Raw genomic sequence first — 12809 nt, 5'->3', positions numbered from 1 at the left:
AATTCTTCATAGCAACAGCAACAGCAACTCCATGACATAAAGAGATGGACCCTGGACTATGAAACATATAAATTGGGTTTTAGTAATGTCACAGGCATTGGAGGAGCCAGTGGGAAAGAAGGGTAAATGAAAAGGCTAAGTCTGCTTGTCTTTCTTGGGAGAGGTTTGGGGTATGATGTTCCAGAAAGCATGTGTTATCTCTAAGTCTCTGGTGGAGGCAAGAGAAGAGATGAAAGCGTTTGAATACAAAGGAGTTTGGGTTGGCTGGGGATTGTGCCACTCACAGAAGCAGATGACAAAGACCTCTCACCACCCCATTGGTGCCATCCCCTTATGGCTGTTTCAGCCATGCTCAGGGGAATGGTGGAACTTACAAATCCCCCCATTTGTTGTTGGCCAGGGAACAGAATAGGAAAATTGTAAATAAAAAAAATGTTTTCATAGTAAAGTTCAACAATCACATATGCATTACCTATAAAATACACTTGACTTTTTCAGTGCAGGTGAAGAAGGCAGAGTAGCAGTTGCTGTTGTCGAGGCATCAGCGAAGGACTGTGGAATTTATCAGTGTACAATAGAAAATGAATATGGAAAAGCTTCTACAGACTTTCTGATGAACAGTGAAGGTAAATATGCAAGATATGTTAAAACCTGAATACTTCAAATCAAGAAGAGAATGTGAATTTCAGAATATCAGTGGTGTTGCAGTTTTTTCTCATTGTTTTTATGTAATTGTTTTTCTGTTAATTTAGGATTATCATTTTGACAATTTTCTTAGATATGGCATTAAGTGTGGTAAATAGCAATAGTTAGGTTTTCTATGTAGTAGTAGGTTATGGTTCCCCAAAATAGTTCTTATTTAAAACAGTTTCAGCAGAATATTAATTACAGAATGAACAATTGCTCTAAAATAGAAGAATATGTTGCAGTCAAATTAGAATATGAAAACTATATTTTATTATTGCTTTTATTTAGTTTGATAATTAGGTAGTCCTACTGGGCTCATGGACCATTTTCAGGGGAGACTCGGGATAGGTGCTTGTCCCTACATAGCAGAAGTACAAATATATATTTACTTATGTTCGTGTGCTAGAGCAGTGTACTGATTGCAATAGAATCGTTTTAGCCAAAGCATTGTTTGTTCAAAACAGTTTGAAACATAATTAGGGCATAAATAGGCAGATGTACAGAGAATAAATTAAGAGCATAGATCATCATGCACATACACATTTCCTAGTACTGAGATGGGGATCTATCAAGGAGTTAGCAAACGTTATTCCTCATCATTTATATTAATCTTCCATATATTACACACAATTCAGTACCATGAAGCCCACATAGAAAGAATCTATTCAACACCATGAAGTCTGTATAGAAAGAACATTGTGACACCTCGAATGCTTTGAATTGAATTTTGAACCTCTAATCAGCTCAAAATACTGACTTAAAGCATTTTTTCAGAAACCATGCTAATGTTTTTTGCATGCATGATTGACTTCCTTGATCTTTGAAACTTTAGGTAGTTATCTGTGAGATCACATTAAAGACGTAAAATTTAGGGGAGTGAGGGTGACCTGTCAGTGATATTACTTTGAGCAGTTTATGACATATACACTTGGCAAATTATGGGTCTGAGCAAAGTTTTTGAGAAAGCTCACAAAGGCTTTCTTTATTCTGAGTCCATTAAGGAATGCCTGCTTATGATTCCACAGAACTGCTCCTTCCTCAGTTATTTAATACACCAGCATTCTGCTGTACCATCCTTCACAAAATTCACTCTCTAAGACGAATTTGCCTGGTGCTTGTTCCCTTTGCCATCAAATGAAGCAAGATTTCAATGCCAGCTTGTGATCCATCAGTGCTTGCCCTCTAGCTAAGACTTCATTTTCAGCCTTCCAGGGAATACTGTAAAGGGCTTCTGCATAAATCATCAGCCCTCTGAGCAAGCCCTTTTTTAAATTTTTATTGGATTTTCAGTTTGTAAAATCACAACAATATATACAGTCAGAGATTTGTGAACATAAATGAAAACATTTCAACTAAACCTCACACACAAAAGAAAAAACAACTATTTACACAAGTTTTCATTAACTACCAAGTCATTCAAGTTATTACACATCACATTAAATCTAAAATGCAGTTATTTTTGCTTGTCCAGCAAATCAGAGTTTTGTCCATGCATTGTGGCAAGAGGTAATCCTGGTTGTTCTTGACTTAATTGTAATGATTTCCAGGTGACAGACTTCAATTGTAATATTTATAAATTTTTTGAAGGAGGGTGTAGATTCATTCTGCCAATTCTGAGTTATAACATTTCTAGCTATAGATAGTATAGACCACAAAATGCAATATTTCATTTTTTAACACATATAGGAATAGGAGTGTTTAAAAGGATTAGTGATTTAGATAAAACAAATCTATGTCCAAAAAAGCCTGTAAAAAGAGACTAATGTTATTCCAATAAAGTGTTAAGACAGTACAGTCAAAAAACATGTGTTGCCAATCCACCTTAAGTTCTTGTTTACATCTCCAACAAACTTGTTTCTGCTTGAGCATTTATTAAATTGTATGTGGTGTGAAGAAATATCTATGCAAAATAAGTGATTCCATCCAAGAGATTAAGTTGTTTATTTAGAAGATATTACAATTATTTTTTATTTACTTTACTCATAGGTCTATTACTAATTTGAGAAAATAGCGCCAGTAATTGTCATTGCAACTTTTTGTTTCTCTCCTCACAACTCTATATAATTTAGATAAGAGAACCTGTTCCACTGTATTTTGTTGCATTAAGAATATTAGATATTTAATTAATTTTAGGATATGATCTCTTATCCTTGTTTGCATTGTACGTCTAGCCACATGCCTTTATCTATATTATATTTGTTCTTAAGATAATCAACAGACTGTAGCTTTTCATCCTTCATTAATTGAAACCAATATAGCAGATGCTTCTCTTTTAAATGTGATCATTATTTCTAAATTTGAGGTGGATGTGTTATTTTGGGTATATGCCATAGGAAATATAAGGAAGCTGCCAGATTTCTATATATACATTTTTAAAAGTGTTTAATATAGTAGAAATGAAATAGGAGTCACTTGTTTGGTGACTTTTTCCTAAAAGACAAACCTTTAATTACCAGTGTAGACTGTTATTTAGTATAATATGATTATTAGAATATCTGTTATGTTTAGAGCTTATAAAAATATTTCCTAAAAATTCTTTCCACCTAGCTGTGTAAGTGTTATTAATCCAAAGATATATTGTTTTTATAATTGATGATAATGAATATAAGTCTAGATCTGGTAGCCCTATCCCTCCTGCTGCCCAGTCTGACATATGATGGTTTAAAGCAATTTTTGGTTTATTGGAATACCAGAGAGATCTCAAAATTAAAGTGTTACATTCTTTAATACAACTTTTTGTGGGGGATAATGTTAGTGATTGTATAATATATAAGATTGTTGGTAAGATAATCATTTTAATTATAGATAATCTCTCTTTCATCATGAAGAAAATTTTATTCCGTGCATCTATTAGAGTCTTTATATATTTTTTATACTGTTAGTATAATTTATTATATCTTTAATGCTATCTCTTATAATTATTCTTAAATAATTCATATTCTTCTCTTTGACAAAATATTTAATGAATTTATTTTTTATTCTATTCTTATTTGTATTTATAGGTAAGATTTTTGCTTTGTTTTTGTTAAATGTAAAGCCAGATTTTCTTTGAAATGCATACATTGATAAGAAAACTGCAGATGGAGACTTATCATTGTCATTTAATGTCAGTAGGATGTCATCAGCAAACAGCTGCATTTTAAATTCTCATTTTTGTTAATACCTTTTATATCTATATTTTATCTGAGAAAATTAGCAAATGGTTCCATAATTAGGGTAAAAAACAGAGGTGAAAGAGGACGTCCTTGTTTGGTTCCTTTCAAAATGGGTATAGAATCAGAAGTAAAGGTACATATTTTAACATATGCAAAACAATCATTATAAAGAAGATTAACAACATGTGTGAAGGTACTTGAGAAATTATATGGTTGTAAAACCAGCAAGAGATATTTCCAGTTTACCTAGTCAAAAGCATTATTAATATCAAGACTCATTAATGTTAAGTTCTCCTTTGTTTTATCTGCATAGTCAGTTATCGTAATTATTCTTTTAATATTGTCATAAGTGATTCTGTTTAAGATAAAGCCATTTAATTCTTCATCATGCAGGGTAGAATATACTTAAATCTATTAGCATGAATTGCCGTGTACAATTTATAATATACATTTAAATGTGAAATCAGCCTGTATGAAGTGCATTCAGTAGGATCTTTGTCATTTTTTTAATTTGGAGGGATAATGGTATATTATCCAGAAGCAGGATCTTTAGCTAAGTCATTGACTATAGAAAAAAAAACTTGTGTAATATGTCTAAGGCTTCTTTGGATAACAGCTTATAAAGTTCAAATATAATCCCACCATTACCTGGTGATTTATTAGGTTTCAGTTTTGAAATTTGAGTTTGAAGTTCAGAAATAGAGATTGGTTTGTCAATTAATTTCACTTTGTCATCAGATAGTTTAATTTTTATATTTTTTTAATAAATATTTTAATTATTTCTTCTGGATCTATTAATATATTATTTTGATTGATTTTATTATAATAATCTCTGAATTCCTTTAGAATATATTCTATTTCTGTTACTTTTCTTTTCTTCCCATGTGAGTAGACTTCTTTTATGTGACTGGACTTACTGAGTAATTTTGTTTTTGTGGCTGAATTGTGCATAGATTTTGGGTTAATAGAGAAGTTAATCATCTTAAACTTTTAAACTTCTCAAGGTTGATTTTAGTTTTATGGTTTAAGATTTCCAAGTATTTGTTGTTTAGCTTATTAATCTCTTCTATATTATTATTTTATTGTTTGATTTTCTAATTTTAACTTATCAAGTTTTTTTTTTTTTGTATTTCATGTAATGCTTTGTCCCACTGCTTTTTTTGACAACCAATTAGTGACTTTACCAAAAAACAAAAAGATATGCTTTCAGTGCATTCCATAAATAAATTTCTGAAGTATCTTCTATATTATTAATTTCTATAAAGGAGAGAATTTCTTTAATAAAAAAGCCCTTAAATTCTTTGAAACATGTTATGTATGCTGGTAAACTAATTTTAACATTATTATATTTCAAAAACAGCTCAGAGGTGATTGGATTGTGATCTGAAATCGGGAAGGTTACTGTTTTGACTTTGCCTAGTATATCAGTCAGGCCATTAGAGACATAAACTCTGTCAATTCAGGATTTTGTTCCATGTCTATGGGAGTAATGGGTAAAAAATAATGAATCCACTTTTGAAAATCCATTTATGTCTCTAAGATGAAACAATTCAGTAAATTTTAACAATGACTTTGCTGATGCCTGTAATCTCCTTTTATCTATTGTGTTAGTATCACTTGGTAATAATATACAATTAAAGTCTCCTGCTAGAATGATATTGCCTTTTGAGTTTTAAATTACTTGTTCTAGGTGTTGGTTAACTGTTTTAATTCCTATTCCAGGAACTCAATACAAGTTAATAAGAGTTAATATAATCTTATTATACTTTATAGTTACAGTACAAAGCATACCTTTACCATCTTGATAAGCTTCTATAGCCATAAGCATTGGCAGTGAATTTCTCCATAGTATAGCTATCCCTTTTTTGATTATATTGTGAACCGGATAATATAGTGTGGTTTTTAGTATTTAGCCTGTCTATATCTTCTGCTAATAAGTGTGTTTCCTGTAAAAAAAAAATAACTTTAGAATTAAACAACTTCAAATATGTGTTTAAGCTACTCCTCTTGCATCTATTTAATACGGTTAATAAATGCCATGTGTCCTACTGTTCAAAATTATACATGTACTTCTCATAGATAATGACACTCTGTTAGTAAATAACTGCTTAGTAATCATCATGTGAGCATTAACATTTGAAGGCTTGATTAGACATAAAATAGTTACTATTATGGGCACTAAAAAAAGCTAAAAATATAATTATCGTTAAACATTTGCTTTTAAAATCCCTCTCATTCCATGGGGTCTAACACTCCTTGCTTGAACAGTATAACCATCCAAGCAAACACATCCATCCAATAGTCTGACAAACAAAACAGTCTACTCTGCTACAATTAAATATGATGCCATTATCAGTAAAATAAAGATGAACCTGTATCCTTTAAAGCATTGTTACTATATAATAGTAGAACAATTATTCCACCTCCAGACTAGTAGCCCAGCATAACGCATCCGAGATACTTCAGGTGCAACTAACATTGGGTAAGATGGCGAATCAAGTTGTAGCCTGCTATAGGTCCCCAACCATGTCCCAGGACTCTCACTCCATATTTCTAAGCACACTGGAAACTATTAGGGTCCAACGCAACACTCTCATACTAGGTGAATTCAACTACCCCCCCCCCCCCCCATCAACTGAGAAAACTACTCATGGACCAATACACTGGTCCAACGCTTCCTGGAATTCATCAATTCCAATGACCTGGACCAGCTCATTCTTACCTCCACTACAGGAAGCAACATCTTTGATCTGGTTATTACTAACATGGGCAACTGTTGCTGTACCAATACTTAATTCCTCTCTGGTTAGATCCAACCACAAACTAATCACCATGGAAATCCACATCTCACCCACACCCTCCACAAAGGTAACCACCATGAAAAATTTCTCCAAAGCTGACTTTGAGCTCCTAAAAACAGAGGTGGCTAACTTCACAGCACCCATATCAATGGAAAATAGATGCATGACTGCAAAATCATGCACCAATGCACTGTACAAACACGTACATAAATGCATGGAACTAGCCATACCCAACAGAACCAAGATGCTCTCTTCCAAAGGAAGCCAATCTGGTGGTCTCCTGCCATTAATAAACTCTACAACAGAAGGAACAAACTGTTGCAGAAAAAGGTGAAGTCCCAAGACTGGAAAAACTCCCTTATTAGCCTCAACAAAAAGTTGAGATCCCTTATCAAAATCTCTAAAGCCAGGTATGAACGCAGAATTTAGCAGACACTAAAAACAACCACAAAGCCTTCTATAGTTGTATCAAGAATCTACATGGCAATAACCAGGTTTGCTCTGAGTTACTGCATAATGGTACCTCCTGTACTGAGCCAACAGATATTGCCAACATACTGGCCAACAGATTTAGTGCCAACTTTACCCCCCCCCCAAAGGACCAATCACAATACTGGAGGAATGCCAGGCACCAATCATTACTGCAGCACAGATTAAAGCTGCATTGTCCAAGGCCAAGAATACAGCTTCCATGGGACCCAACAATATCCCTGGATGTGTTCTACATAAACTATAAAGTGAACTGGCACCACATCTGTGGGCCCTGTTCAGTCACAGCCTCACCTCAGGCTTTGTCTCTACAGAGTGGCGCACTGCTACAGTCATCCCTATCCATAAAGGGGGAGTGACTGCAGACCCTGGGAATTATTGCCCCATTAGTCTGATGAGTCTGATATGTAAGGCTATGGAGCGCATCATCATGGACCTACTTAAGAAGGATAAAGAGAATCTTCATCTCTAGATCCCACGCAGTTTGGTTTTGTGAAAGGTAGATCATATCTGCTCAACCTGGTTGACTTCTTTGAGTCAGTCACCAGAGCTGTGGATGAGGGCAAGGCAGTTAATACAGCCTACCTCGAACTGGCCAAGGCCTTCGATACCATTCCCCACTCAGGAATTATTGATAACCTCACCAAACTAGGCATCAACCCCTATATCACTAGGTGGGTTACAAATTGGCTCACAGATAAAACCCACAGTGTGAAAGTAGCGAACTCCAAGTCAGACTGCCAACCAGTCACGAGTGGAGTCCCACAGGGATCAGTTCTGGGTCCTCTCATGTTTGGCATCTACTTCTCAGAAGTCCAGGTCAACATGGAGGGACTCTGGTTGACCACGTTCGCAGACCACTGCAAGCTGGGTGCCATTATTAACACCCCAAGTGATGTAGACATTCTACAGAAAAGCCTCACTGAGACCAATGACTGGTGTTGAAACCACGGCCTTAAGCTTAATGTCAAAAAATGCATTGATATCCCCTTTGGGAAAAACTCAGTTCCCACTAATTACCACATCGATGGGAGCTCACTGAACACTGAAGGTGTTATAAGAGATCTGGGAATGCAGGTTGACAGCAACCTCTCCTTCGACCACCACGTTGTTACTGTGGTCAGAAAGTCCATCTATGTGGCACATCTCATTACCAAGGGTTTTGCATCCAGGAAGAAAGAGGTCATCATCTCTCTCTACTCTTCCCTCCTTTTGCCAATCATCGAGTATAATGTCCCATTTGGCATGTACTTCACTAGACACATGGAGCAGCTGGAAAGTCCACAAAAGTATCTCACGAAGAGGATCCTAGGCCTTAAATACATGTCCTACATGGACAGACTAAAAAACTCCAGCTTTTCTCTATCTCATATCATTCATCTACTAAGAGGCAATCTCTGGTTGACTTACAAAGCCATGTCTGACCTAGCTCTGTTAGAAATGTTGCATCTAAAGAAATCCCAATCCATCCACACCACGTGCTCCAGAGACCTCAACCTCATTACTACAATCAACAGAACATGCTGGAGAGACAGGTTCATAACCCAGAGACTACCCATGCTCTGGAATACACTTCCCATACATGTCAAGAAGAGCACCTCACTGGCCATCTTCAAGAGAAATTTTGATGAGTGGATGGGAAGTAGAAAGTTCACCCTGGGGATCACTCCAGTGGCTCTACTTGCTAGAGGCACTGGGAACTAATGTCGGCATCAAAGCCAGGACCACGGCACTTCTATGGACTAGGCTTGTAAAGTCTCCAGGGCCATTAGTCTAGTACACACCTATGAACATCTTAACTTGTTATTTAACATATACATTCTCCAGTTTTATGTGTCATTAAGGTGTTAAAGTAAGAGATGTTTACATCTCTTGCTATTGTTCCTTATCTGTGCATAGTTTTGAAATTCATCAACTAATAGTATAAAATATGAAAGACTTGCACAACAATTTAAAATGTTTTGTGGTGTGTCCCACCATAAGAACAGTGTACATTCAGACCCTTCTATTCCTTCTTTGTAAGATTATATTAAAGTAAATGAATAGTTGTTCTACAGTGTTTAAACAAGAGACAGCCCTTTTTGCAGACAGCTGTTCTGTGTGGTTTTACATTTCCTGTAGCAACTTTTCTATGATATAAATTGTAAGTTCCATCCTCATGAATCATTTTCCCTCCAACACAGTGAATGTTCTTTGCTGCTGGCTTTATAAATCCTAGCAGAGCCATATTAACTACTTGTATGTTTTCAAGCAGATGTAAAGAATGAGTATTTAATCCATAGACCTGAACATAAGCACAGGACCAAAATTTCTAGCAAGATTACATGTTGACCTGCTGAATGCAAATGGCACCACCTGTTTGATTCACGAGTATCTTCAGTGTTGATATAGGGGTCACTTGTGTTATGCTCTCTCTATTTGTCATCAAGCATACATATATATATATATATATATATATATATATATATATATATATATATATCTTTTTCATAAATAATCAGAGCTCAGTTATGTCTGACATTCAGGAAACTGTGTTCTACACCACTGCTGTTGTAGATATATTGAGCTTTCTTCTTTTTGCCTTTCAGGAAACTGTTCTGCATTTTGTTTCTGGCATACCCCATATCCCCTCCATGCATACCTAAGCAAAACCCATGTACACTTGGGCCCATGACTAAAAGCTCTGTCATTTAGAGCTGTATTGTATTCATCTCATTATTTTTGTAGCTTCTATCAACTTCTGCAGAGACCTGCTCAAAGCTGGCACTTTTCTGACCTGCTTCCTTGAAAGTATGAATAAGGAGCATACGCTTAATTAAACCATCACTTAACCAGATTCTCTGTTAGATTCTAAAGTCAGCCCACTATCCTCCCTTATCCCTTAATCTGGGTAGTATTGCTTTCCATCATCAACACACTTTATTCCTCTGTTCTACTTTTAATCAACAAGAACTGGAAACCCCACCCTGGCTTCTGAGTCATCATTGCTTACACTGTAGTTTCTTCCCTCTTCAATTTTCCTTACATCTCCAAGCAAATGTTTGCTGTGTTTTTGTATCATCTCTACAAACAACCATGCATCACAATGTGTTGCTCTTTTTGGTGCCATCTGTGTATTATGTTTTCCCCTACTTTTGCACTATTCTTGCAAAGAGATATTTTTGACTGTTTATCAGCAGCCTGGTCTACAGAAGTGCAGAGTCTTTTGAGTTATCCTGAGCAGAAGGAGTGATATAGCAACCATGAGCAGTTGTTGAATTACTCACATGCTGCCATCTGAGGCTTGGTCTCTGTGCACTCAGGCCTACATAATCCCTATTCTAATGGTCAGATACTGGCAAGATACCCATACCAGAAAGGTGTTTTATACTTCCCTGACTGGACACAAAAGGCTCCACATCTTCCTAAAAAAGGCATCTCCCTCCTACAGGTGTCTCTCCTTTCCTTAATAGTAGCACTGATAAGGGAAGCCATCTAAAGCCAGGATTATAACATACAGCAGTTTGTCTGATGATCTTTCCCAAAGACCTTACACAACAGTCCACTAGGATATCTACTTTTTAATTTGAAAGTAAGAGTCCAAGTTGGATATTCTAATAATCCTTGAGACCTGACCAAAAACAAGCATAGACACATAGACATTCATACACATGCACACAGACAGATTTTGCTGCATGAAATGCATGATTATGTGTAAGTTTTGTTTACAAGAATTAATTAATTTGACTTAACTATGGAGGTGAACTGGCCCAAAGACAGTTTTCAGACATGATCCATACCAAGAAGCAGTGACATCCAAACCAAAGGGTAAAAAGGTTGCACAGACAACCCATTCAGTGCAAACTGCAGGAAAAACCCCTCTACCTAAGAAACAGTAACAAGTCTTCAAAGTAGATTACATTCTGAGTTACATTTCAAACCAACATTTCTATTCAGGTTACATTATAAGCAAGATGTTTAGTTCAATAACCAATATAGTTGTACTTTTACATTAACCAATTAGGGGGAACCAGCTTAGATCTACTAGCCTACTAAAAAAAAAAAAAAATCATACTATACTCAGTAATGCAGAGCAATAATGGTACACAGACAGCTGTGAAATAGGTGTACATATGTAAACAGATAGTGCTATGATTCTTGTATATAATGCAGTTATGTTTGTAAATATTAATGTAAAAGTACAACTAGGTACAGCAGGTAGACCTATTTGCCTCCAGTCTGAAGAATCAGCTGGCAAGATGTTACTCTAGGACTCCATGCAAGATGGACTGGAAGACTTATCTTTGCCTTGGGTGTGAATGTTCCTTTATGCTTTTCTACCATTTCCACTGATATCCGGGGTACTTCTGAAGATTCACAAGGAATTCCCCGAGATCATTTTGGCAACTCTGTTCTGGCCCAGGCAACCGTGATTCACCCTTTTCATGGAAGTGGCCAGGGGCAATTACCACAAAATTCCCTCACAGACTGGATATACTCACACAAGATCAGGGGTGTTTGATACCCCCGATCAATTTCAACTGACTGCTTGGATGATAGGGTCTTAATTCCCTTTAGGCACCAGTTTACTGATGACATGCAGCAGGTACTAATGGAGACAAGAAAGCTTGCTACTAGAAGATCATATATTAACAAATGGAAAAGGTTTTCTAGTTGGTGCCAACAATATAATCAGCACCCATTCAGGGCTAATGTTTCTCTGGTTTTACAATATTTGTGTGAATTGCTTTCCTGTGGCTTTCCTTACTTTTCCATTAAGGTTCATTTTTTGGCCATTTCAGCATGTTTACCCATGGATTCTCCTTTTTCAATGCATTTTCATGTCAAAATGTTTTTGAAAGGAGTTTTGCATAAGAGGCCTCCAAGAAACTGGTGGCTCTTCCTTGGGATCTTAATGTTGTTAGAGAATTTTATACTTGCTCAATTTGAACCAGCTAACCTGGCTAACTTGAGGTTCTTAACATGGAAAACAGTTGTACTGATTGCTGTGACCCCTGCAAGAAGAGTATCCGAGTTGCAAGCTCTTAAGGTGAGTGTCAAAGGAAAAATATACTTTAAAAATGATCAAAACACGGTAGGTTCATTCAAGTTAAGGCACTTTAATCTTGCAGCAAGGAGACAAAAACATGCTAATACAGAGTTTGTCTAACTAGAATCAGGAAATGCTAACATTTTTATACACTTTGTAATAAGACATTGCCTACCAAGATGACGTAGTGAATCACAAGTTTTGTCATCATTACTTCACAGTCATTGTTTTTACAATTTTCTGCTGGTACCATCAATTTTTGTGAGAAACTTCCTAAGAAAAACAACGTGGCCTTGACTACCAAGATATATGCAATGTTACCATTCAAGGTACTATGGCTAATTCGAGCACAAAGCAAGTATAGATTGCAGTTCATTTCTCTAACAGTCCTTTGTCTATGTTATCTCTAAACTTCTGCAGCTGCACATGTTCTCATACTTCGAACAGAGCTGATTGTTTAAAATCATTACATTTACAGAATATAGCATTGTTCATTCATTGTTCCTGACCTAGCAGATAATCACCTGCTTCTCAAGTACATTTTCAAAAGGCATAAACATGAATATTGCTGTGCTAGCAATTACTAGGTCAGAGGGCATCTTGCAAGTTTCAGAAAGCACACTGCAGTTTAAAAAAGCATCTTTTCAG

General features: G+C 35.9%; 1 protein-coding gene across 2 annotated transcripts in view; it reads left to right on the top strand.

Moving 5' to 3' along the window:
• ALPK3 (alpha kinase 3) overlaps positions 1-12809 on the top strand; it is a 1816810-nt gene that overhangs the window by 1326731 nt on the left and 477270 nt on the right. For both annotated transcript variants that reach the window (XM_044057338.1, XM_044057337.1), the window contains one exon: positions 499-626. In XM_044057338.1, the coding sequence (XP_043913273.1) occupies positions 499-626 (128 nt within the window). The remainder of the gene's footprint in view (positions 1-498; positions 627-12809) is intronic.

This window comes from Protopterus annectens, chromosome 15.part0, assembly GCF_019279795.1.
Source record: "Protopterus annectens isolate FY-2018-M chromosome 15.part0, PAN1.0, whole genome shotgun sequence".
Classification (NCBI taxonomy): Eukaryota; Metazoa; Chordata; order Ceratodontiformes; family Protopteridae; genus Protopterus; species Protopterus annectens.
Note: the sequence above shows the minus strand (reverse complement) of the source record. Positions and strands in the feature narration are given on the sequence as shown.